At 43.6% G+C, this 26198-nt stretch overlaps 1 protein-coding gene across 1 annotated transcript; it reads left to right on the plus strand.

Annotated features, from left to right (window-relative positions):
* Positions 1–7726: 7726 nt before the first annotated feature.
* On the plus strand, positions 7727–12076 carry LOC149299129 (protein kinase C theta type-like). Its single transcript, XM_089486612.1, has 9 exons — positions 7727–7800; positions 8059–8134; positions 8688–8849; positions 8988–9079; positions 9455–9563; positions 10187–10378; positions 10681–10809; positions 11783–11806; positions 12023–12076. Exons 1-9 carry the CDS (start codon positions 7727–7729, stop codon positions 12074–12076), a joined length of 912 nt encoding a protein of 303 aa, XP_089342738.1.
* Positions 12077–26198: the final 14122 nt, after the last annotated feature.

Below are 26198 nucleotides of genomic sequence, written 5' to 3' on the forward strand. Positions count from 1 at the left end.
GACAGGACGGCAGACTTTGGTCGCCTAGACTCAGGGCTGGTGCAAGGATTTTTGCCACCCTAGGCAAAACATAATTTTGCCACCCCCTGGCTCCACCCCCACAAGCCCCTCCCATTTTATCACACACACTTATACCCCACCTCTTTTAATGCTTGCTATGCTGGGCCGCCCCCAACCAAGTCTCAGCAGACAGCAGCTCAGCAACATCTATGCGCAGGGCAGGGGTGTAATTACAATAGGCCAATGCCACTAGTTTGCCCTGAGAAGGAGCAAACTGACCTGGAGATGCGGCGAAGTATGATGTTTACCATAAATGCCAAAGGCCGCAATTTTCCCACAAACAGCTAAAGAAGTCCTACGTGTAGTAACTGTAACTGGAGTTTATATAATGTTTAGCCCTTGATTTCGAGATATATACACATACAAAACCATTCTATAAAATCCAGTTACACCAGTTACCACATGTATTTGCTGTGAAGGATACATGTTCTGCCCTATCGGATTGTGTCCCTATGAGCCCAGGCTGTGCATTTTATGAAAATAACATCAATTTTGCATAGGTGTCACATTATTCTGCCTCATTGCCGGGACTGGAAACCTGTGGACACCGATGAATACAGGAAACTTAAATGAAGCTGCATTTGCCATGCACAGGGAGGCGATAAATCTCTACTGCCCACAGAAACCTGTGAGTGATGTTCACGGAACCGCAAAAGGTTTAAATGTAACCGAAAGTGGTATATCTGACGTCGCGTGCCGCGACGCTCCCATAAGGTCCTCCTAACTGGCTGACTCGCTCCCACTCCTTCCCATAGTGACTGCGAGCCGCGGCCGCGCTTCTAATGAATGACCGCGGCCGGGGCCGGACTGGGAATGAAAAGCAGTCCTGGAAACATTTGAAGACCAGCACCATATTTTAGTTTATCTCGCGGTGAAGCTCATGTACCCACACGCACCCCTAATACATACCCGAGTCACACTATTTGCCATACAAATAACTATAAACCATTGTTTTTATCACATTCTTTGTATTAAAATGCCAGAAAGCAAAAGTGTTAAAAGGCCCTAATAAATTAAATTTGAAAAGTTCCATTTTATTCAGTGATCACATTATTCTTCACGATATTCTTGTAAGAAACTTTTATTTCTTCATTAATTCATTTAAACTATTTTTTTATATTTAATAAAAGCTATGATTGAGATTTTTTTTTTCTTGTTTTTATTTACTTTTATTTGCCAGCCTGCCCCCCCCCCCCAGTTATGCACATCTGCCCCAGGCTTGCCACTCTGCCCCCCAAAATGCCTTATACCCCCTATATGCCACTATGCCTCCATAATATGCCTTATACACTCCTATATGCCACTCTGCCCCATGATATGCCTTAACCCCCTATATGCCACTCTGCATCCAGAAATGCCTTATACCCCCTATATGCCACTCTGCTTCCAGAAATGCCTTATACCCCTATATGCCACTCTGGCACATCATGGGACAGAGTGGCATGTAGGGGGATATAAGGCATTTCTAGAGGCAGAGTGGCATAAAGGGGGTTAAAAGGCATTTCTGGAGGCACAGTGGCATAAAGGGGGTTAAAAGGCATATTATGGGGCCCCTCTGCGGGCGCCTACTTTGCCTATAGGTGGCGCCGGCCCCGCCTAGACAGGGACACGGACGTGGCCTCAGAATACCAGGGGCTGCTGCGGGTCATCCCCTCCTGCTCTGCCTCCGGAACAATATCAGGAACTGAGGCAACAGATTCAAGGGTCACTATGGGAGGTGGCCCTCCAGGAGGCTATTAACCCCTTAATGACAAAGCCCGTACATGTACAGGCTCAAAATGCATTGTTTTCAATGGGTTTAGGGACCGCCCATTGTCCTTAAGGGGTTATATGCCGAGGTCAGTGTATTCCAAGCTCCAGACAAAGGATTAGGGACCAGCGGGACCGATGGATGACATTCCTGGGACAGCAACCCCAGGAGCAATGGGTATCCGAATTGGACAAGCTGGTACAACAGGAGGTAGAGCTGGACAACCGATATCGGGCTCTGCAGCGGCATGCACAGCAAGCATATTTGGGGAATGTGACAGAATGGTCTCCAGAGGGAGAGGATTTTGATGGCCCTGGATTGTTGTGGGAGAGTCTCACTGATTTCTTTGAATTCCGCAGTGAAGGGGACTCTGATCTGGAGGACATTGGAGAATACAGAGGCTATGCTTGGTCTCGAAGAAGACCTGATCTGGACTATCTGGTCATAAAAGGGCGGCAGCTGGAAAGGGCATACCGACAGCTGCTAGACAGTGTTTGGCGGACTGCCCCAGAGCCTGGGTATTACAGCACCAGCAGAAGAGCTGGCATCGGGGCAGAGTACCGCTGGCCTCTGCTCACCTCTCTCTCTGTGGCCCCAGAGACTGTGGTAGTGGATGGGACTGCGGTCTCCACTAGCACAGTACCAGTGCCAGCAGAAGCACTTGCCTCTGCCCTCACCAGAGGATTGTACAAAACAAGCACTGGGGGAACATGTAACTCACACAGGTGGGTGAGACTGTGGTTATATCCGCATAAAATACATTTAAAAAACACTTGCTTGCCTAAATGAGGGCTCAACAAATCCCGGGTGCCCTCTGTAAAAGATGACAGGCACCTTAGCACACTCAGCACTCTTCGGATCTAAACTTGGAGCATTAGCCGCAAGTGCTAAACTCCTCTGTACTATGCACTGGATACAAAGTTATACCGTGCAGCTATGACGAAATACTTCAGAAATCAATGTACCGCAGCTACTGTTTTCTATATGTTATGCGTCAATCTGTATTTAAAGAGATTAATGTTATATTTGACGTCAGATATACCACTTTTAAACCATTTGCGGTTCCGTGAACATCACTCACAGGTTTCTGCGGGCAGTAGAGATTTATCGCCTCCCTGTGCATGGCGAATGCAGCTTCATTTAAGTTTTCTGTATTCATCGGTGTCCACAGGTTTCCAGTCCCGGCAACGAGGTGACACCTATGCAAAATTGATGTTATTTTCATAAAATGCACGGCCTGGGCTCATAGGGACACAATCCGATAGGGCAGAACATGTATCCTTCACAGCAAATACATGTGGTAACTGTAACTGGATTTTATAGAATGGTTTTGTATGTGTATATATCTCGAAATCAAGGGCTAAACATTATATAAACTCCAGTTACAGTTACTACACGTAGGACTTCTTTAGCTGTTTGTGGGAAAATTGCGGCCTTTGGCATTTATGGTAAACATCATACTTCGCCGCATCTCCAGGTCAGTTTGCTCCTTCTCAGGGCAAACTAGTGGCATTGGCCCTACAGAGATCACTGCCTATCCTACTCCACTCCAACATAAGGATGTCTGGAGATAGCCCTCCTTGTGCCCTCAGCATGCATGGATCTTCCCGGAAATGAGGGAGCCTTCACAGGGAAGGTCCCAGGTTCTTAACAACATCCATCCTCTCTTATATCCATCAGTTAGTGAAATCTCATAAGCACAGTGTCCATAGCGCATCATTAAGTCTCCCACCAGAGACCCCTGTAAATGCCCACCATGAGCAATGTGGGGGGCCTCGATGAGATTTCTCCAGAGTTCCCTCACCCATTTTATTATGAAGTATACGGGCCGGCTCAGCCCTTCTGCTATGTAAATATGTTAGCGTTGGACCATGATAATGAATAGCGGAGTGAGAATGTTCAAACCAAGCCTCTCCTACAAATGCTCCTTACCGTCTTCACACCCCTGGATAAATGCCCCAACAAGGATTTGTTCCCTTCTATTATCAGTGTAACCCATTTACCAATTCCTCTTTTGCCCCCTCACCCCACCTTTTGGGACTCATTAAAACAATTTAACAACAAAACAAAACGAAAATGACCTCAAATAGGTTTCTTCAAAAGCTCCAATAATGAAGCTGCATTTATTTCTAATAACTGAAAATGAGTTTGAGGATTCAGTTTCAATTCCATACAGAAAGCTATATCCATGCATTTGAACTTAATTGGTTTAACTGGAAAGCTACAGGAATATACTTTCTTATGATCATATGATTCATATTATCCTTGAGTACTTCTCTCCAACCTAGTGCTGTAACACAAACCAGTATTGTTCCTCTGTCAGCTTTTCTAAAGGTCCTACTCCATGACTATGTGTAAGAACGCATGTGAAAATTGCTGTATCTAAGTTAATTGCTTCACACTTATCAAAAGGGGGACACTGGCATTAGCTATTCCCACTTGAGGCATCTGGGGGCAGAGTGGCATATCAGGGGAGCAAAGGGAAATCTCTGTAAGTCAGGTGCATTATGAATTAAGGGGGGACCTTAAATGGCTATTGGTTTTTCCAAATTTCTGTTTGTATATAACATATGCTGACTAACTGCATAATAGATAACAAAAAAAAATGTAAAAATACTCGTATTCCTGTGTATTAGGTAAAATACCGTTTTACCGTTCCACTACGGTGTATTTTTTCTTTACCCATAACTGCCCCTAAATTAACCCTAAACACCCCATTAACCATACCTGCCCCTAAATTAACCCTAAACACCCCATTATCCATACCTGCCCCTAAATTAACCCTAAACACCCCACTAACCATAGCTGCCCCTAAATTAACCCTTAGCAGCCCATCAACCATAATTGCCCCTCAATGGGGTGTTTAGGGTTAATTTGGGGGCGGTTAGGGTTAATGAGGTCTTTAGGGTTAATTTAGTTGCAGTTATGGTTAATGGGGTGTTAAGAGTTAATTTAGGGGCAGCTATGGTTAATGGGGTGTTTAGGGTTAATTTAGTGCTGAGGACCGAGGGTTAATTTAATTAATTTAATAACGTTAATTTAAGGGTTATTAAAGCAGTTAGAGGTAGTTAAAGGTGGGCAAACTAAGGGGAATCTAAATCCTGGGGGGCAGTGAAGATTATTAATGTATTTATTTATAAAAGTATGGTGTCAGTGGTATTCTCTGAATGATTCGAACCTCTGTAAGATACGATTCTCTGAACGATTCTCTGCCTTCAGTGACATCACCAGAGTAGGCAGGCAGGAGGGTTCATGAACTCTAATGAAAGGGGCGGGGCCAGTCATCAGTGTGACTGCAGGGAGGGACTGGGAAACAGTAACTCCTGTGAGGCACACTGCGTGATCCAAAGATTCGGATCATGAATCGGATCATTTCAACGAACGACTCGAAATGATCCGATTCACTTTACTGATCCAAACTTCCCATCACTTAGCCAAACTAACCCTTAAGAAGGGACCAAAGTGTCCTGAATGCTTGAGTTTATTGTCCTCTCACTTAACCACTAAAATTATTGTTTTGGCTTCACTTTTGTGACTTCTTTCTCAGTCTTCATGTCAGATACTGGCCCTAACCACTCACAGACCACTTTAACCATGACCTACCTATTTCTAGTGATCCACTGCCACCAACTGTCTCCAGCTGATAAAACTGCTTTAAAAGTATTTAAACCTAGTAGTTCTGTAACAGTAGGAACGTACTTCAAAGTGTATTATCCATATACTGCGACAAAAACCCTACATAAAATTGGGTGAGCTGTATTTAAAGAGATCAATGTTATATTTGACGTCAGGTATACCACTTTCAGTTACGTTTAAACCTTTTGCGGTTCTATGAACATCACTGACAGGTTTCTGTGGGCAGTAGAGATTTATCGCCTCCCTGTGCATGGGGAATGCAGGGTCATTTAAAGTTTCCGTATTCCTCGGTGTCCACAGGTTTCCAGTCCCGGCAATGAGGCAGAATAATGTGACACCTATGCAAAATTGATGTTATTTTCATAAAACGCGCAGCCTGGGCTCATAGGGACACAATCCGATAGGGCAGAACATGTATCCTTCGCAGCAAATAGCTGAAGAGATGGTCGGAAAGGATAACAGCATATGGGGGATTCTACAGAATTTCCCCAACTATGTATAATGGGGGGGGGGGGGTGTCAGCACAAAAATTAGAAGTTACCTCCCAACTATCGTATGCATTTAACTGTATGTGATGGCTGCAATGTTTATTGAAACCGTTCGGTGCTATGAATCAAGCCTCCTGCTGCTTTGAGTTTTGTTTTCGATTCGACAGGACCTTGTTGGGCATGTTCCCCATGTGGTAACTGTAACGGGATTTTATAGCACGGTTTTGTATGTATATACCTCGAAAGCAAGGGATAAACATTCTATAAACTCCAGTTACAGTTACTACATGTAGGACTTCCCTCTAGGACTTTGGACATATTGAATGCATTGTCCATAATGATTTTGCAATAAATAATTTTTATTTACAAATGTTTTGGGGACAAACTTGCTTTGAGGATGACAAACACTGCCTGTAGAAACCAGGTGATCTCGGCCCTACAGAGATCACTGCCTATCCTACTCCACTCCAACATAAGGATGTCTGGAGATAGCCCTCCTTGTGCCCTCAGCATGCATGGATCTTCCCGGAAATGAGGGAGCCTTCACAGGGAAGGTCCCAGGTTCTTAACAACATCCATCCTCTCTTATATCCATCAGTTAGTGAAATCTCATAAGCACAGTGTCCATAGCGCATCATTAAGTCTCCCACCAGAGACCCCTGTAAATGCCCACCATGAGCAATGTGGGGGGCCTCGATGAGATTTCTCCAGAGTTCCCTCACCCATTTTATTATGAAGTATACGGGCCGGCTCAGCCCTTCTGCTATGTAAATATGTTAGCGTTGGACCATGATAATGAATAGCGGAGTGAGAATGTTCAAACCAAGCCTCTCCTACAAATGCTCCTTACCGTCTTCACACCCCTGGATAAATGCCCCAACAAGGATTTGTTCCCTTTTCTTATCTGTGTAACTAATTTACCAATTCCTCTTTTGCCCCCTCACCCCACCTTATGGGACTCTAAAGGTAAATACACACACATATACACACAACTATATATATATATATATATATATATATATATATATATATTTAAATAGTGAAAAATAGATTATTTAACTAAAGTTCAAAGGGTGCACAGAAAATGGTTATTTTTTGCAACATACTTTATAAGAGATGGCTATATGAAAAGTGTTATAATTACCCATTAGCCTAACTTACCTGCCTTTAAAAATTATATACATACAGTTAGAGACACATGAACCTCTCTACATCATCATTAATATATATATTTTTAAAAAACCACACACAAAACTCCATAATATTTAATAGTTAAAAAGACAAAGCATGGTTTGCACGTGTTAATAACAAAGCAGTTTATCTTACATTTGTTTTGGTATCATTTTTTTAATTAGGGATTTACTAACATACATGTTTGTAAGATGTACAAAAAAAACAACTGAAAAAAAAACCCCAAACAAAGATGGCCGCCATCGCCGCATGCCAGTTTACTGGTCATTTGCGATGACATCATCAACACAAACCTATATATATAGGGCGCCGCCTGGCATATCCTTGTGCTTTTCCGCGCACTGTACGTGGCAGCTGAGTTTTTCGAGGCTTTGCACGTATACCCAAGGAATGGCTTTTGTTGCTTTTTGGAAGACCAAGAGAAGAGTTGAGGAGAAGAGCCAAGCTTCACCTGAGCAGAGAGACCTTCAAGCAAGATCAAAGAAGAAGACCGGAGACGGGAACCCCAAGAAGAGGAAGAGGGAAGCGGACGGCGACGACAGCAGCAGCAGCCCCCGAAGAGATGCAGAAAAGAAGAGGAGGCCATCAAGCGCATCAACGGATGGACCGGCGAGGAGCCTCTCTGTACAGGACTTCGCATACCACCGCCAACTGGGGAGAGGAGGATTTGGCCGAGTAAGTCCATAAGCTTTTCTTCTATCCAGTTTAAATTCCATCCAGAAAGTTATATCCATGTATTTGAGCTTAATTGGTTGATCTGGAAAGCTACAGGAAGATAGTTTGTATGATAATCATTACATGGGAGGGAGCAGACTGAGGAGCTAACAGACATCTCCGTGGCAGTTGGGCAGCAGGCAAGGCAGCCATTGGCTGATGGAGCTTTCAATCACTACTGTATTGGGCATGTAACAATGTATCTTTGATGCTAAATAGAACACAGAAGGAAATCCATATTTACAAATACCACATCAACCAGCCCTCAGAGTGCAACCCTTTCAGTGGCAACCTTGTGAGTTTCCCATAGTTGGCAACATAATCCTGGAAAACCAAACATGTTAGCTACAATTTACTGCTCAAGGAAATCCCAGGATATCTAAAATATATTAGACTACATTAGAACATTCAGAAAGAGTGGGGATTGGATGAAAACATTTACTTTTTAAATAATAATTAAAATATCTATTATACTGTTTTTTTGTTTTGTTTTCAAATAGAAAATGAGTAACAGTCTCACTGTAAGAAATACACTGCCCGTACTTCAGCTCATTGGCCATTTGTGCAGCCTAATCCAGATGCCAATTGGTCACTTCACATTAAATATGGGTATTTTTAACTAGGCTATGAAGCCTAGTGCTTAAAAGCGCTATGACCGGGTCATTTATTGTATATGTGCCACCAGTGCCAAGTTGCAGTAATGAGTAGCCAAATAACTGGGCACCCTGAGAACAGGGCCATTCCCTGGCCCAGGTCAGCCGTTTTATTAATGCTAAGCTTTAAGCAAATGCAATTACTGATCATCATGTACTTGACCTAACCGTATCTCCCATCTGTGTTTCATTCAGGTCATGCTGGCTTCCTGGAGGAACGCTGGACTGCTGGTGGCTGTAAAAGTCATCAGGAAAAGAGCGGCGAGTACCAGCAGCATCCTGCGAGAAAGAAGAATACTGGAGCTCGCAGGAGAGAGCGCCTTTTTGTGCCGTGGCTTTGCCGCTTTCCAGTCACCAGTAGGAGATTTCATTTGAAAGCCTTGTCCACTTGAATATATGGCTGGCATTATGCTCCTTCTCCAGATCTAACCGGGCATCTATATCTATAATGCTTCAACATATGGTCATGTGCTTTTTTTGTGTCTTTTTCATCAGGACCACGCATTCCTCGTGATGGAGTACCTCAGCGCAGGGAGCCTGGACAGGTATCTCCGGAAAGCCGGCCGGTTGCAGCCCCAATCAGCGCAGTAAGTTATGACGTGAAAGAGAAGGGGTCTGAGAGAAGGGGAACTGTGACTGGGCAGAGGTAAAAGGGTCAGGGGTGGATACCTATTAGTGGACACAGTTTCATAATGTATATCACTATGCTCCATACAATGATCCATATGTCCGTAACTAGCCTGTTCATCTCTTTTTTTTTTTTTTCTTCTACCAGGTTTTATTCGGCAGAGATCATCTGTGGCCTCCAATTTCTACACAGACGTGGAGTCATTCATCGGTTGTTTTTATAGTGACCTCTCATATCTGAACTCTCTTCTCTCTTCTGTTTCCCTGGTTTTGTTTTTGCACTTTTTAAAAAAAATGTAATTTTAAAAATAAATAATGTTTATCTTTCGGATTAGGGACCTCAAGCCTGACAACGTGATGATGGACGGCGATGGACATTTGAAGATCGCGGACTTTGGCCTGGTTGCAGAGGACATCACCGGGGACACCACAACCAGAGGAGCAGCAGGGACACACACCCATATGGCCCCAGAGGTGAGAATTTCTATTTTTATATATTGTGCTTTCTAATTTTGCTGAATATTGGTAGAAGCAAAGGGAACACAAGGAAAAGGGAACACAATTTAACCCTCTGGATGCTAGGGTTAGTTAACAGGCATCTAAATTAGGATAAACTACTGCATCACAACATATTGGTAAAAATGTTTAAAAACACCCCATTATTTCCCTATAAACACCAAATCAAACAGTAAAAGTAATAAATGAAACTATTTAAAAGCCCCTCCCCCTTAGTAGATGTATCCAATGTATGTTGCAGGAATTACATGTAGATTACACGTGCAGCCCATGAACCTCAGAGTATACCATATAGTGCGGGGAAGGACTATACCAGAAAGGGTTAAATTAGAAATGTATACTAAAGACCAACGTCCACCAAGAAATGGGTTTGTTTTTAAGTCCAACAGGCTTACTTTTTGAATTCTTGGTATAGTGCCACGTAAAAATGCCACATTCGTTTCTTTTGTATTATTCTGTAGTTTAGGAGCTGATATAATCATGAGATCTATTTTGTTTCTAAAGAAGGTCAGAGAAAAGGTTATCTCAAATTATTACTTTTTTTCTTGCAGGTGTTTCTTAACAAGGCGTACGGCGCTACAGCGGACTGGTGGTCTTTCGGAGTCATCCTCTACAGCATGTTGGCGGGGCGCCTCCCATTCTCAGAATGGCTGCCCAAGAGGGATTACTTCTACCTCATCGTCACCGAGGAGTACTGGTACCCAAGCCAGCTAACAGAAGAGAGCAAGGACATCTTAACTAAGGTGAGTGGGACACGCCGATGTCTACACCTGGGGACCGTTCTGTAAAGAGCGTAATCTGACTAGGTACGTGGCAACAATGTTAAAGGCCACAGAGTCACGTTAGGGGCATTCATTTAGTTAAGAGTGGGATCAGGATCCATACACTTTTTGACAGCAATTATCCCCTTCTGTCAACCATTCTCTTTGATGCGCCAGTCCTAATGGGAGTATAAGGTGTTCCAAAATGTTGGCAATGAGGGACAATGGGCCCAAGTGTCAGAAAAGAGTGCTATTCAGCAATTGCTTTTTTTTTTTATTTATAGCTCTTGATGAAAGATCCAAGATGCCGACTTGGTGCCAGCGATGACATCAGATTGCATCCATTCTACAGCAGCCTAAACTGGGAGGACTTGGAGGCGCGTAAAATCTTGCCACCGTACCTTCCACTGTCGGTAAGTACACACACGTTATACTAAACCATCCGAGACTTTCTAGCAATAGTTCAAAAGTTTTGTAAGAACTGTTGACATGTTCTTTAAATCAGGGTATAATCTTTCTTCTTTCAACAGCTTTCAACAACTGAGGATCTCCATCAACAACTGAGGAACGACCTCTCATTCTTGGAGGCTGATTGCACCAGACCATCAGAGGACACCCATGCTGTGCCTGGACTGTCTTTTATCAATAGTAGTATAGTAGTAGTAGTTTAATCTTTTTTTTTTTTTTTTTTTTCAGAAATTAGTTACAGAAGATTGTTGCTGAAGTCACCAGATTGGGACACCACCTCCTTGCTGCATCACATCAAGCATTGAAGGCGCAACAAACGACAACAGAACCTACCATCCGAGCAGAGCATACCATCCTCCACCATCAACCATCGCAGCTGAGGACACCATCCTCCACCATCCAACCATCCCAGCCGAGCATACCATCCTCCACCATCCAACCATCCCAGCCGAGCATACCATCCTCCACCATCCAACCATCGCAGCCGAGCATACCATCCTCCACCATCCAACCATCCCAGCCGAGCATACCATCCTCCACCATCCAACCATCCCAGCCGAGCATACCATCCTCCACCATCCAACCATCGCAGCCGAGCATACCATCCTCCGCCATCAACCATCCCAGCCGAGCATACCATCCTCCGCCAACAACCATCTCAGCAGAGCACACCATCCTCCGCCATATACCATCACAGCAGAGCATACCACCCTCTGCCACCTACCATCCCAGCAGGGCACATCACCCTCTGCCATCTACTATGCCAGCAGAGCACATCACCCTCTGCCATCTACCATCACAGCGCAGCTCATCCACCATCACACATGACATCATGCTTTTAAACTTTTAGAAATACCAAAATAGTTTCTATACTTGTAATGCATGACTCCTGAAACTGTCCTTTTTTGTTGTCCACAGGTGCGCGGCTGGTTTGCCCGCAACGTCAGTCGGACCACCTACACACATTCCGCAAGGGAGGGGCTCCGGGTAGCCGGAGCCAGAAAAATCGCAGATATGATCATCGCACTGATCATACAACAGAGTATGTCTGCTGGCCCCTACCATTAAACAACAGAGCAGCTCTCCGACCGCTTAACAGCGTTTACTGGATCTAGTCCTTTACATCAGTACTGCTTCTGTCTATATTATTTGTTCTAGGGCCCAGCCTGGCTGACGGAAAGAGATGGCATCCTTCTCAACACCAAGCTGTGAAATGCTGATCAAGTGGGCCCAACAAAGACCACTCATTCAGTAAATCCACTTCTACGGTAAGCTTTTAAACTTCTAGAAATAATAAAGCAGCTCCTGTACCTGCACTGCCTGACTCCTGAAACTGTCCTTCTTTGTTGTCCACAGGTGCCCAGCTGGACTGCCCGCAACGTCAGTCGGACCACCTACACACATTCCGCAAGGGAGGGGCTCCGGGTAGCCGGAGACAGAAAAATCGCAAGATATGATCATCGCACCATCAGAGTATGTCTGCTGGCCCCTACGATTTCACAACGGAGCAGCTCTCCGTCATTGTAACAGAAGCCTCCATCACTGGGGCCCCTGAAGAGGCCTGAGGGCCAGCATTCTCCATACCGACTATGCGCCCTGGCCTTCTAAAAGACATCTGTGTTTATGTACAGAGGGTCAGTTCCTATTGATTTTCCCCTGGAACAGGTTTTACCATATTTCCCAAACATTAGAGACTCTGAGGACTGTGGAGCGGTACAATTCTGGAGCCTCATTAGATGCCTTCAAAAGGGGTCTGGATATTTTTTTTTTAGAAAGGCATGACATACAGGGCTATAAGTAGAGTAACATTAATATCCTTGATCCAAGGAGAAATCCGATTGCCTCTTGGAGTCAAGAAGGAATTTTTTTCCCCTGATGGCAGAATTCGAATTAGCTTAATTAGGGGTTTTTTTGCCTTCTTTTGGATCAAGAGTAGGAAAGTTAGGTAGAAGGGTTGAACTTGATGGTCTTATTTCAACCTTATGAACTATGTAACTATGGAGCGCTGATGTTGATTTGGGATTGGTTGTGTACTTTGCCAACACAGATGATGTTTTGCAATTATTTATTGTACGTCATAACTTTTGCATCCAGAGAGTGACAAACCATTGTTTCAGTTAATCTGTTTAAATGTCCGACCCCCCACCACCATGTTGCACTAATATGCTGTTAAAACCAGTCTTTCCCCTGCCTTCCCTTCATTGTATTACACTATGTTGAAAATGCATTTATGTCTGTATTTAAAACCCTGCATGTCACTCTGAATAAACAGTTCTTGTACTTCGTCCTGCATTAAGCTTCGGCTAGTGATTTGTGTGACTGGAGAGTCGGTGCTTTGGAGTGTGCCCCTATACAGTTCTTGTAAGAGCTGGGAAGCAGCGATTGAGGGATGTACCAAGTCGGGGTACAGGGCATCCCGTCACATTGGTGGCAAGCGGCGGGACATTTCCTTTCTACCATGATTGACTGACAGGACGGCAGACTTTGGTCGCCTAGACTCAGGGCTGGTGCAAGGATTTTTGCCACCCTAGGCAAAACATAATTTTGCCACCCCCTGGCTCCACCCCCACAAGCCCCTCCCATTTTATCACACACACTTATACCCCACCTCTTTTAATGCTTGCTATGCTGGGCCGCCCCCAACCAAGTCTCAGCAGACAGCAGCTCAGCAACATCTATGCGCAGGGCAGGGGTGTAATTACAATAGGCCAATGCCACTAGTTTGCCCTGAGAAGGAGCAAACTGACCTGGAGATGCGGCGAAGTATGATGTTTACCATAAATGCCAAAGGCCGCAATTTTCCCACAAACAGCTAAAGAAGTCCTACGTGTAGTAACTGTAACTGGAGTTTATATAATGTTTAGCCCTTGATTTCGAGATATATACACATACAAAACCATTCTATAAAATCCAGTTACACCAGTTACCACATGTATTTGCTGTGAAGGATACATGTTCTGCCCTATCGGATTGTGTCCCTATGAGCCCAGGCTGTGCATTTTATGAAAATAACATCAATTTTGCATAGGTGTCACATTATTCTGCCTCATTGCCGGGACTGGAAACCTGTGGACACCGATGAATACAGGAAACTTAAATGAAGCTGCATTCGCCATGCACAGGGAGGCGATAAATCTCTACTGCCCACAGAAACCCGTGAGTGATGTTCACGGAACCGCAAAAGGTTTAAATGTAACCGCGTGCCGCGACGCTCCCATAAGGTCCTCCTAACTGGCTGACTCGCTCCCACTCCTTCCCATAGTGACTGCGAGCCGCGGCCGCGCTTCTAATGAATGACCGCGGCCGGGGCCGGACTGGGAATGAAAAGCAGTCCTGGAAACATTTGAAGACCAGCACCATATTTTAGTTTATCTCGCGGTGAAGCTCATGTACCCACACGCACCCCTAATACATACCCGAGTCACACTATTTGCCATACAAATAACTATAAACCATTGTTTTTATCACATTCTTTGTATTAAAATGCCAGAAAGCAAAAGTGTTAAAAGGCCCTAATAAATTAAATTTGAAAAGTTCCATTTTATTCAGTGATCACATTATTCTTCACGATATTCTTGTAAGAAACTTTTATTTCTTTATTAATTCATTTAAACTATTTTTTTATATTTAATAAAAGCTATGATTGAGATTTTTTTTTTCTTGTTTTTATTTACTTTTATTTGCCAGCCTGCCCCCCCCCCCAGTTATGCACATCTGCCCCAGGCTTGCCACTCTGCCCCCCAAAATGCCTTATACCCCCTATATGCCACTATGCCTCCATAATATGCCTTATACACTCCTATATGCCACTCTGCCCCATGATATGCCTTAACCCCCTATATGCCACTCTGCATCCAGAAATGCCTTATACCCCCTATATGCCACTCTGCTTCCAGAAATGCCTTATACCCCTATATGCCACTCTGGCACATCATGGGACAGAGTGGCATGTAGGGGGATATAAGGCATTTCTAGAGGCAGAGTGGCATAAAGGGGGTTAAAAGGCATTTCTGGAGGCACAGTGGCATAAAGGGGGTTAAAAGGCATATTATGGGGCCCCTCTGCGGGCGCCTACTTTGCCTATAGGTGGCGCCGGCCCCGCCTAGACAGGGACACGGACGTGGCCTCAGAATACCAGGGGCTGCTGCGGGTCATCCCCTCCTGCTCTGCCTCCGGAACAATATCAGGAACTGAGGCAACAGATTCAAGGGTCACTATGGGAGGTGGCCCTCCAGGAGGCTATTAACCCCTTAATGACAAAGCCCGTACATGTACAGGCTCAAAATGCATTGTTTTCAATGGGTTTAGGGACCGCCCATTGTCCTTAAGGGGTTATATGCCGAGGTCAGTGTATTCCAAGCTCCAGACAAAGGATTAGGGACCAGCGGGACCGATGGATGACATTCCTGGGACAGCAACCCCAGGAGCAATGGGTATCCGAATTGGACAAGCTGGTACAACAGGAGGTAGAGCTGGACAACCGATATCGGGCTCTGCAGCGGCATGCACAGCAAGCATATTTGGGGAATGTGACAGAATGGTCTCCAGAGGGAGAGGATTTTGATGGCCCTGGATTGTTGTGGGAGAGTCTCACTGATTTCTTTGAATTCCGCAGTGAAGGGGACTCTGATCTGGAGGACATTGGAGAATACAGAGGCTATGCTTGGTCTCGAAGAAGACCTGATCTGGACTATCTGGTCATAAAAGGGCGGCAGCTGGAAAGGGCATACCGACAGCTGCTAGACAGTGTTTGGCGGACTGGCCCAGAGCCTGGGTATTACAGCACCAGCAGAAGAGCTGGCATCGGGGCAGAGTACCGCTGGCCTCTGCTCACCTCTCTCTCTGTGGCCCCAGAGACTGTGGTAGTGGATGGGACTGCGGTCTCCACTAGCACAGTACCAGTGCCAGCAGAAGCACTTGCCTCTGCCCTCACCAGAGGATTGTACAAAACAAGCACTGGGGGAACATGTAACTCACACAGGTGGGTGAGACTGTGGTTATATCCGCATAAAATACATTTAAAAAACACTTGCTTGCCTAAATGAGGGCTCAACAAATCCCGGGTGCCCTCTGTAAAAGATGACAGGCACCTTAGCACACTCAGCACTCTTCGGATCTAAACTTGGAGCATTAGCCGCAAGTGCTAAACTCCTCTGTACTATGCACTGGATACAAAGTTATACCGTGCAGCTATGACGAAATACTTCAGAAATCAATGTACCGCAGCTACTGTTTTCTATATGTTATGCGTCAATCTGTATTTAAAGAGATTAATGTTATATTTGACGTCAGATATACCACTTTTGGTTACATTTAAACCATTTGCGGTTCCGTGAACATCACTCACAGGTTTCTGTGGGCAGTAGAGATTTATCGCCTCCCTGTGCATGGCGAATGCAGCTTCATTTAAGTTTTCTGTATTCATCGGTGTCCACAGGTTTCCAGTCCCGGCAACGAGGCAGAATAATGTGACACCTATGCAAAATTGATGTTATTTTCATAAAATGGGCTCATAGGGACACAATCCGATAGGGCAGAACATGTATCCTTCGCAGCAAATAGCTGAAGAGATGGTCGGAAAGGATAACAGCATATGGGGGATTCTACAGAATTTCCCCAACTATGTATAATGGGGGGGGGGTGTCAGCACAAAAATTAGAAGTTACCTCCCAACTATCGTATGCATTTAACTGTATGTGATGGCTGCAATGTTTATTGAAACCGTTCGGTGCTATGAATCAAGCCTCCTGCTGCTTTGAGTTTTGTTTTCGATTCGACAGGACCTTGTTGGGCATGTTCCCCATGTGGTATCTGTAACGGGATTTTATAGCACGGTTTTGTATGTATATACCTCGAAAGCAAGGGATAAACATTCTATAAACTCCAGTTACAGTTACTACATGTAGGACTTCCCTCTAGGACTTTGGACATATTGAATGCATTGTCCATAATGATTTTGCAATAAATAATTTTTATTTACAAATGTTTTGGGGACAAACTTGCTTTGAGGATGACAAACACTGCCTGTAGAAACCAGGTGATCTCGGCCCTACAGAGATCACTGCCTATCCTACTCCACTCCAACATAAGGATGTCTGGAGATAGCCCTCCTTGTGCCCTCAGCATGCATGGATCTTCCCGGAAATGAGGGAGCCTTCACAGGGAAGGTCCCAGGTTCTTAACAACATCCATCCTCTCTTATATCCATCAGTTAGTGAAATCTCATAAGCACAGTGTCCATAGCGCATCATTAAGTCTCCCACCAGAGACCCCTGTAAATGCCCACCATGAGCAATGTGGGGGGCCTCGATGAGATTTCTCCAGAGTTCCCTCACCCATTTTATTATGAAGTATACGGGCCGGCTCAGCCCTTCTGCTATGTAAATATGTTAGCGTTGGACCATGATAATGAATAGCGGAGTGAGAATGTTCAAACCAAGCCTCTCCTACAAATGCTCCTTACCGTCTTCACACCCCTGGATAAATGCCCCAACAAGGATTTGTTCCCTTCTATTATCAGTGTAACCCATTTACCAATTCCTCTTTTGCCCCCTCACCCCACCTTTTGGGACTCATTAAAACAATTTAACAACAAAACGAAAATGACCTCAAATAGGTTTCTTCAAAAGCTCCAATAATGAAGCTGCATTTATTTCTAATAACTGAAAATGAGTTTGAGGATTCAGTTTCAATTCCATACAGAAAGCTATATCCATGCATTTGAACTTAATTGGTTTAACTGGAAAGCTACAGGAATATACTTTCTTATGATCATATGATTCATATTATCCTTGAGTACTTCTCTCCAACCTAGTGCTGTAACACAAACCAGTATTGTTCCTCTGTCAGCTTTTCTAAAGGTCCTACTCCATGACTATGTGTAAGAACGCATGTGAAAATTGCTATATCTAAGTTAATTGCTTCACACTTATCAAAAGGGGGACACTGGCATTAGCTATTCCCACTTGAGGCATCTGGGGGCAGAGTGGCATATCAGGGGAGCAAAGGGAAATCTCTGTAAGTCAGGTGCATTATGAATTAAGGGGGGGACCTTAAATGGCTATTGGTTTTTCCAAATTTCTGTTTGTATATAACATATGCTGACTAACTGCATAATAGATAACAAAAAAAAAATGTAAAAATACTCGTATTCCTGTGTATTAGGTAAAATACCGTTTTACCGTTCCACTACGGTGTATTTTTTCTTTACCCATAACTGCCCCTAAATTAACCCTAAACACCCCATTAACCATACCTGCCCCTAAATTAACCCTAAACACCCCATTATCCATACCTGCCCCTAAATTAACCCTAAACACCCCACTAACCATAGCTGCCCCTAAATTAACCCTTAGCAGCCCATCAACCATAATTGCCCCTCAATGGGGTGTTTAGGGTTAATTTGGGGGCGGTTAGGGTTAATGAGGTCTTTAGGGTTAATTTAGTTGCAGTTATGGTTAATGGGGTGTTAAGAGTTAATTTAGGGGCAGCTATGGTTAATGGGGTGTTTAGGGTTAATTTAGTGCTGAGGACCGAGGGTTAATTTAATTAATTTAATAACGTTAATTTAAGGGGCAGTTAGAGGTAAAGGTGGGCAAACTAAGGGGAATCTAAATCCTGGGGGGCAGTGAAGATTATTAATGTATTTATTTATAAAAGTATGGTGTCAGTGGTATTCTCTGAATGATTCGAACCTCTGTAAGATACGATTCTCTGAACGATTCTCTGCCTTCAGTGACATCACCAGAGTAGGCAGGCAGGAGGGTTCATGAACTCTAATGAAAGGGGCGGGGCCAGTCATCAGTGTGACTGCAGGGAGGGACTGGGAAACAGTAACTCCTGTGAGGCACACTGCGTGATCCAAAGATTCGGATCATGAATCGGATCATTTCAACGAACGACTCGAAATGATCCGATTCACTTTACTGATCCAAACTTCCCATCACTTAGCCAAACTAACCCTTAAGAAGGGACCAAAGTGTCCTGAATGCTTGAGTTTATTGTCCTCTCACTTAACCACTAAAATTATTGTTTTGGCTTCACTTTTGTGACTTCTTTCTCAGTCTTCATGTCAGATACTGGCCCTAACCACTCACAGACCACTTTAACCATGACCTACCTATTTCTAGTGATCCACTGCCACCAACTGTCTCCAGCTGATAAAACTGCTTTAAAAGTATTTAAACCTAGTAGTTCTGTAACAGTAGGAACGTACTTCAAAGTGTATTATCCATATACTGCGACAAAAACCCTACATAAAATTGGGTGAGCTGTATTTAAAGAGATCAATGTTATATTTGACGTCAGGTATACCACTTTCAGTTACGTTTAAACCTTTTGCGGTTCTATGAACATCACTGACAGGTTTCTGTGGGCAGTAGAGATTTATCGCCTCCCTGTGCATGGGGAATGCAGGGTCATTTAAAGTTTCCGTATTCCTCGGTGTCCACAGGTTTCCAGTCCCGGCAATGAGGCAGAATAATGTGACACCTATGCAAAATTGATGTTATTTTCATAAAACGCGCAGCCTGGGCTCATAGGGACACAATCCGATAGGGCAGAACATGTATCCTTCGCAGCAAATAGCTGAAGAGATGGTCGGAAAGGATAACAGCATATGGGGGATTCTACAGAATTTCCCCAACTATGTATAATGGGGGGGGGGGGGTGTCAGCACAAAAATTAGAAGTTACCTCCCAACTATCGTATGCATTTAACTGTATGTGATGGCTGCAATGTTTATTGAAACCGTTCGGTGCTATGAATCAAGCCTCCTGCTGCTTTGAGTTTTGTTTTCGATTCGACAGGACCTTGTTGGGCATGTTCCCCATGTGGTAACTGTAACGGGATTTTATAGCACGGTTTTGTATGTATATACCTCGAAAGCAAGGGATAAACATTCTATAAACTCCAGTTACAGTTACTACATGTAGGACTTCCCTCTAGGACTTTGGACATATTGAATGCATTGTCCATAATGATTTTGCAATAAATAATTTTTATTTACAAATGTTTTGGGGACAAACTTGCTTTGAGGATGACAAACACTGCCTGTAGAAACCAGGTGATCTCGGCCCTACAGAGATCACTGCCTATCCTACTCCACTCCAACATAAGGATGTCTGGAGATAGCCCTCCTTGTGCCCTCAGCATGCATGGATCTTCCCGGAAATGAGGGAGCCTTCACAGGGAAGGTCCCAGGTTCTTAACAACATCCATCCTCTCTTATATCCATCAGTTAGTGAAATCTCATAAGCACAGTGTCCATAGCGCATCATTAAGTCTCCCACCAGAGACCCCTGTAAATGCCCACCATGAGCAATGTGGGGGGCCTCGATGAGATTTCTCCAGAGTTCCCTCACCCATTTTATTATGAAGTATACGGGCCGGCTCAGCCCTTCTGCTATGTAAATATGTTAGCGTTGGACCATGATAATGAATAGCGGAGTGAGAATGTTCAAACCAAGCCTCTCCTACAAATGCTCCTTACCGTCTTCACACCCCTGGATAAATGCCCCAACAAGGATTTGTTCCCTTCTATTATCAGTGTAACCCATTTACCAATTCCTCTTTTGCCCCCTCACCCCACCTTTTGGGACTCATTAAAACAATTTAACAACAAAACAAAACGAAAATGACCTCAAATAGGTTTCTTCAAAAGCTCCAATAATGAAGCTGCATTTATTTCTAATAACTGAAAATGAGTTTGAGGATTCAGTTTCAATTCCATACAGAAAGCTATATCCATGCATTTGAACTTAATTGGTTTAACTGGAAAGCTACAGGAATATACTTTCTTATGATCATATGATTCATATTATCCTTGAGTACTTCTCTCCAACCTAGTGCTGTAACACAAACCAGTATTGTTCCTCTGTCAGCTTTTCTAAAGGTCCTACTCCATGACTATGTGTAAGAACGCATGTGAAAATTGCTATATCTAAGTTAATTGCTTCACACTTATCAAAAGGGGGACACTGGCATTAGCTATTCCCACTTGAGGCATCTGGGGGCAGAGTGGCATATCAGGGGAGCAAAGGGAAATCTCTGTAAGTCAGGTGCATTATGAATTAAGGGGGGGACCTTAAATGGCTATTGGTTTTTCCAAATTTCTGTTTGTATATAACATATGCTGACTAACTGCATAATAGATAACAAAAAAAAATGTAAAAATACTCGTATTCCTGTGTATTAGGTAAAATACCGTTTTACCGTTCCACTACGGTGTATTTTTTCTTTACCCATAACTGCCCCTAAATTAACCCTAAACACCCCATTAACCATACCTGCCCCTAAATTAACCCTAAACACCCCATTATCCATACCTGCCCCTAAATTAACCCTAAACACCCCACTAACCATAGCTGCCCCTAAATTAACCCTTAGCAGCCCATCAACCATAATTGCCCCTCAATGGGGTGTTTAGGGTTAATTTGGGGGCGGTTAGGGTTAATGAGGTCTTTAGGGTTAATTTAGTTGCAGTTATGGTTAATGGGGTGTTAAGAGTTAATTTAGGGGCAGCTATGGTTAATGGGGTGTTTAGGGTTAATTTAGTGCTGAGGACCGAGGGTTAATTTAATTAATTTAATAACGTTAATTTAAGGGGCAGTTAGAGGTAAAGGTGGGCAAACTAAGGGGAATCTAAATCCTGGGGGGCAGTGAAGATTATTAATGTATTTATTTATAAAAGTATGGTGTCAGTGGTATTCTCTGAATGATTTGAACCTCTGTAAGATACGATTCTCTGAACGATTCTCTGCCTTCAGTGACATCACCAGAGTAGGCAGGCAGGAGGGTTCATGAACTCTAATGAAAGGGGCGGGGCCAGTCATCAGTGTGACTGCAGGGAGGGACTGGGAAACAGTAACTCCTGTGAGGCACACTGCGTGATCCAAAGATTCGGATCATGAATCGGATCATTTCAACGAACGACTCGAAATGATCCGATTCACTTTACTGATCCAAACTTCCCATCACTTAGCCAAACTAACCCTTAAGAAGGGACCAAAGTGTCCTGAATGCTTGAGTTTATTGTCCTCTCACTTAACCACTAAAATTATTGTTTTGGCTTCACTTTTGTGACTTCTTTCTCAGTCTTCATGTCAGATACTGGCCCTAACCACTCACAGACCACTTTAACCATGACCTACCTATTTCTAGTGATCCACTGCCACCAACTGTCTCCAGCTGATAAAACTGCTTTAAAAGTATTTAAACCTAGTAGTTCTGTAACAGTAGGAACGTACTTCAAAGTGTATTATCCATATACTGCGACAAAAACCCTACATAAAATTGGGTGAGCTGTATTTAAAGAGATCAATGTTATATTTGACGTCAGGTATACCACTTTCAGTTACGTTTAAACCTTTTGCGGTTCTATGAACATCACTGACAGGTTTCTGTGGGCAGTAGAGATTTATCGCCTCCCTGTGCATGGGGAATGCAGGGTCATTTAAAGTTTCCGTATTCCTCGGTGTCCACAGGTTTCCAGTCCCGGCAATGAGGCAGAATAATGTGACACCTATGCAAAATTGATGTTATTTTCATAAAACGCGCAGCCTGGGCTCATAGGGACACAATCCGATAGGGCAGAACATGTATCCTTCGCAGCAAATAGCTGAAGAGATGGTCGGAAAGGATAACAGCATATGGGGGATTCTACAGAATTTCCCCAACTATGTATAATGGGGGGGGGGGGGGTGTCAGCACAAAAATTAGAAGTTACCTCCCAACTATCGTATGCATTTAACTGTATGTGATGGCTGCAATGTTTATTGAAACCGTTCGGTGCTATGAATCAAGCCTCCTGCTGCTTTGAGTTTTGTTTTCGATTCGACAGGACCTTGTTGGGCATGTTCCCCATGTGGTAACTGTAACGGGATTTTATAGCACGGTTTTGTATGTATATACCTCGAAAGCAAGGGATAAACATTCTATAAACTCCAGTTACAGTTACTACATGTAGGACTTCCCTCTAGGACTTTGGACATATTGAATGCATTGTCCATAATGATTTTGCAATAAATAATTTTTATTTACAAATGTTTTGGGGACAAACTTGCTTTGAGGATGACAAACACTGCCTGTAGAAACCAGGTGATCTCGGCCCTACAGAGATCACTGCCTATCCTACTCCACTCCAACATAAGGATGTCTGGAGATAGCCCTCCTTGTGCCCTCAGAATGCATGGATCTTCCCGGAAATGAGGGAGCCTTCACAGGGAAGGTCCCAGGTTCTTAACAACATCCATCCTCTCTTATATCCATCAGTTAGTGAAATCTCATAAGCACAGTGTCCATAGCGCATCATTAAGTCTCCCACCAGAGACCCCTGTAAATGCCCACCATGAGCAATGTGGGGGGCCTCGATGAGATTTCTCCAGAGTTCCCTCACCCATTTTATTATGAAGTATACGGGCCGGCTCAGCCCTTCTGCTATGTAAATATGTTAGCGTTGGACCATGATAATGAATAGCGGAGTGAGAATGTTCAAACCAAGCCTCTCCTACAAATGCTCCTTACCGTCTTCACACCCCTGGATAAATGCCCCAACAAGGATTTGTTCCCTTCTATTATCAGTGTAACCCATTTACCAATTCCTCTTTTGCCCCCTCACCCCACCTTTTGGGACTCATTAAAACAATTTAACAACAAAACGAAAATGACCTCAAATAGGTTTCTTCAAAAGCTCCAATAATGAAGCTGCATTTATTTCTAATAACTGAAAATGAGTTTGAGGATTCAGTTTCAATTCCATACAGAAAGCTATATCCATGCATTTGAACTTAATTGGTTTAACTGGAAAGCTACAGGAATATACTTTCTTATGATCATATGATTCATATTATCCTTGAGTACTTCTCTCCAACCTAGTGCTGTAACACAAACCAGTATTGTTCCTCTGTCAGCTTTTCTAAAGGTCCTACTCCATGACTATGTGTAAGAACGCATGTGAAAATTGCTATATCTAAGTTAATTGCTTCACACTTATCAAAAGGGGGACACTGGCATTAGCTATTCCCACTTGAGGCATCTGGGGGCAGAGTGGCATATCAGGGGAGCAAAGGGAAATCTCTGTAAGTCAGGTGCATTATGAATTAAGGGGGGGACCTTAAATGGCTATTGGTTTTTCCAAATTTCTGTTTGTATATAACATATGCTGACTAACTGCATAATAGATAACAAAAAAAAATGTAAAAATACTCGTATTCCTGTGTATTAGGTAAAATACCGTTTTACCGTTCCACTACGGTGTATTTTTTCTTTACCCATAACTGCCCCTAAATTAACCCTAAACACCCCATTAACCATACCTGCCCCTAAATTAACCCTAAACACCCCATTATCCATACCTGCCCCTAAATTAACCCTAAACACCCCACTAACCATAGCTGCCCCTAAATTAACCCTTAGCAGCCCATCAACCATAATTGCCCCTCAATGGGGTGTTTAGGGTTAATTTGGGGGCGGTTAGGGTTAATGAGGTCTTTAGGGTTAATTTAGTTGCAGTTATGGTTAATGGGGTGTTAAGAGTTAATTTAGGGGCAGCTATGGTTAATGGGGTGTTTAGGGTTAATTTAGTGCTGAGGACCGAGGGTTAATTTAATTAATTTAATAACGTTAATTTAAGGGGCAGTTAGAGGTAAAGGTGGGCAAACTAAGGGGAATCTAAATCCTGGGGGGCAGTGAAGATTATTAATGTATTTATTTATAAAAGTATGGTGTCAGTGGTATTCTCTGAATGATTCGAACCTCTGTAAGATACGATTCTCTGAACGATTCTCTGCCTTCAGTGACATCACCAGAGTAGGCAGGCAGGAGGGTTCATGAACTCTAATGAAAGGGGCGGGGCCAGTCATCAGTGTGACTGCAGGGAGGGACTGGGAAACAGTAACTCCTGTGAGGCACACTGCGTGATCCAAAGATTCGGATCATGAATCGGATCATTTCAACGAACGACTCGAAATGATCCGATTCACTTTACTGATCCAAACTTCCCATCACTTAGCCAAACTAACCCTTAAGAAGGGACCAAAGTGTCCTGAATGCTTGAGTTTATTGTCCTCTCACTTAACCACTAAAATTATTGTTTTGGCTTCACTTTTGTGACTTCTTTCTCAGTCTTCATGTCAGATACTGGCCCTAACCACTCACAGACCACTTTAACCATGACCTACCTATTTCTAGTGATCCAATGCCACCAACTGTCTCCAGCTGATAAAACTGCTTTAAAAGTATTTAAACCTAGTAGTTCTGTAACAGTAGGAACGTACTTCAAAGTGTATTATCCATATACTGCGACAAAAACCCTACATAAAATTGGGTGAGCTGTATTTAAAGAGATCAATGTTATATTTGACGTCAGGTATACCACTTTCAGTTACGTTTAAACCTTTTGCGGTTCTATGAACATCACTGACAGGTTTCTGTGGGCAGTAGAGATTTATCGCCTCCCTGTGCATGGGGAATGCAGGGTCATTTAAAGTTTCCGTATTCCTCGGTGTCCACAGGTTTCCAGTCCCGGCAATGAGGCAGAATAATGTGACACCTATGCAAAATTGATGTTATTTTCATAAAACGCGCAGCCTGGGCTCATAGGGACACAATCCGATAGGGCAGAACATGTATCCTTCGCAGCAAATAGCTGAAGAGATGGTCGGAAAGGATAACAGCATATGGGGGATTCTACAGAATTTCCCCAACTATGTATAATGGGGGGGGGGGGGGGTCAGCACAAAAATTAGAAGTTACCTCCCAACTATCGTATGCATTTAACTGTATGTGATGGCTGCAATGTTTATTGAAACCGTTCGGTGCTATGAATCAAGCCTCCTGCTGCTTTGAGTTTTGTTTTCGATTCGACAGGACCTTGTTGGGCATGTTCCCCATGTGGTAACTGTAACGGGATTTTATAGCACGGTTTTGTATGTATATACCTCGAAAGCAAGGGATAAACATTCTATAAACTCCAGTTACAGTTACTACATGTAGGACTTCCCTCTAGGACTTTGGACATATTGAATGCATTGTCCATAATGATTTTGCAATAAATAATTTTTATTTACAAATGTTTTGGGGACAAACTTGCTTTGAGGATGACAAACACTGCCTGTAGAAACCAGGTGATCTCGGCCCTACAGAGATCACTGCCTATCCTACTCCACTCCAACATAAGGATGTCTGGAGATAGCCCTCCTTGTGCCCTCAGCATGCATGGATCTTCCCGGAAATGAGGGAGCCTTCACAGGGACGGTCCCAGGTTCTTAACAACATCCATCCTCTCTTATATCCATCAGTTAGTGAAATCTCATAAGCACAGTGTCCATAGCGCATC

The sequence above is a fragment of the Sceloporus occidentalis genome, unplaced genomic scaffold (genome assembly GCF_023333645.1).
Source record: "Sceloporus occidentalis isolate IW3139 unplaced genomic scaffold, rSceOcc1.0.p SCAF_29, whole genome shotgun sequence".
NCBI lineage: Eukaryota > Metazoa > Chordata > Lepidosauria > Squamata > Phrynosomatidae > Sceloporus > Sceloporus occidentalis.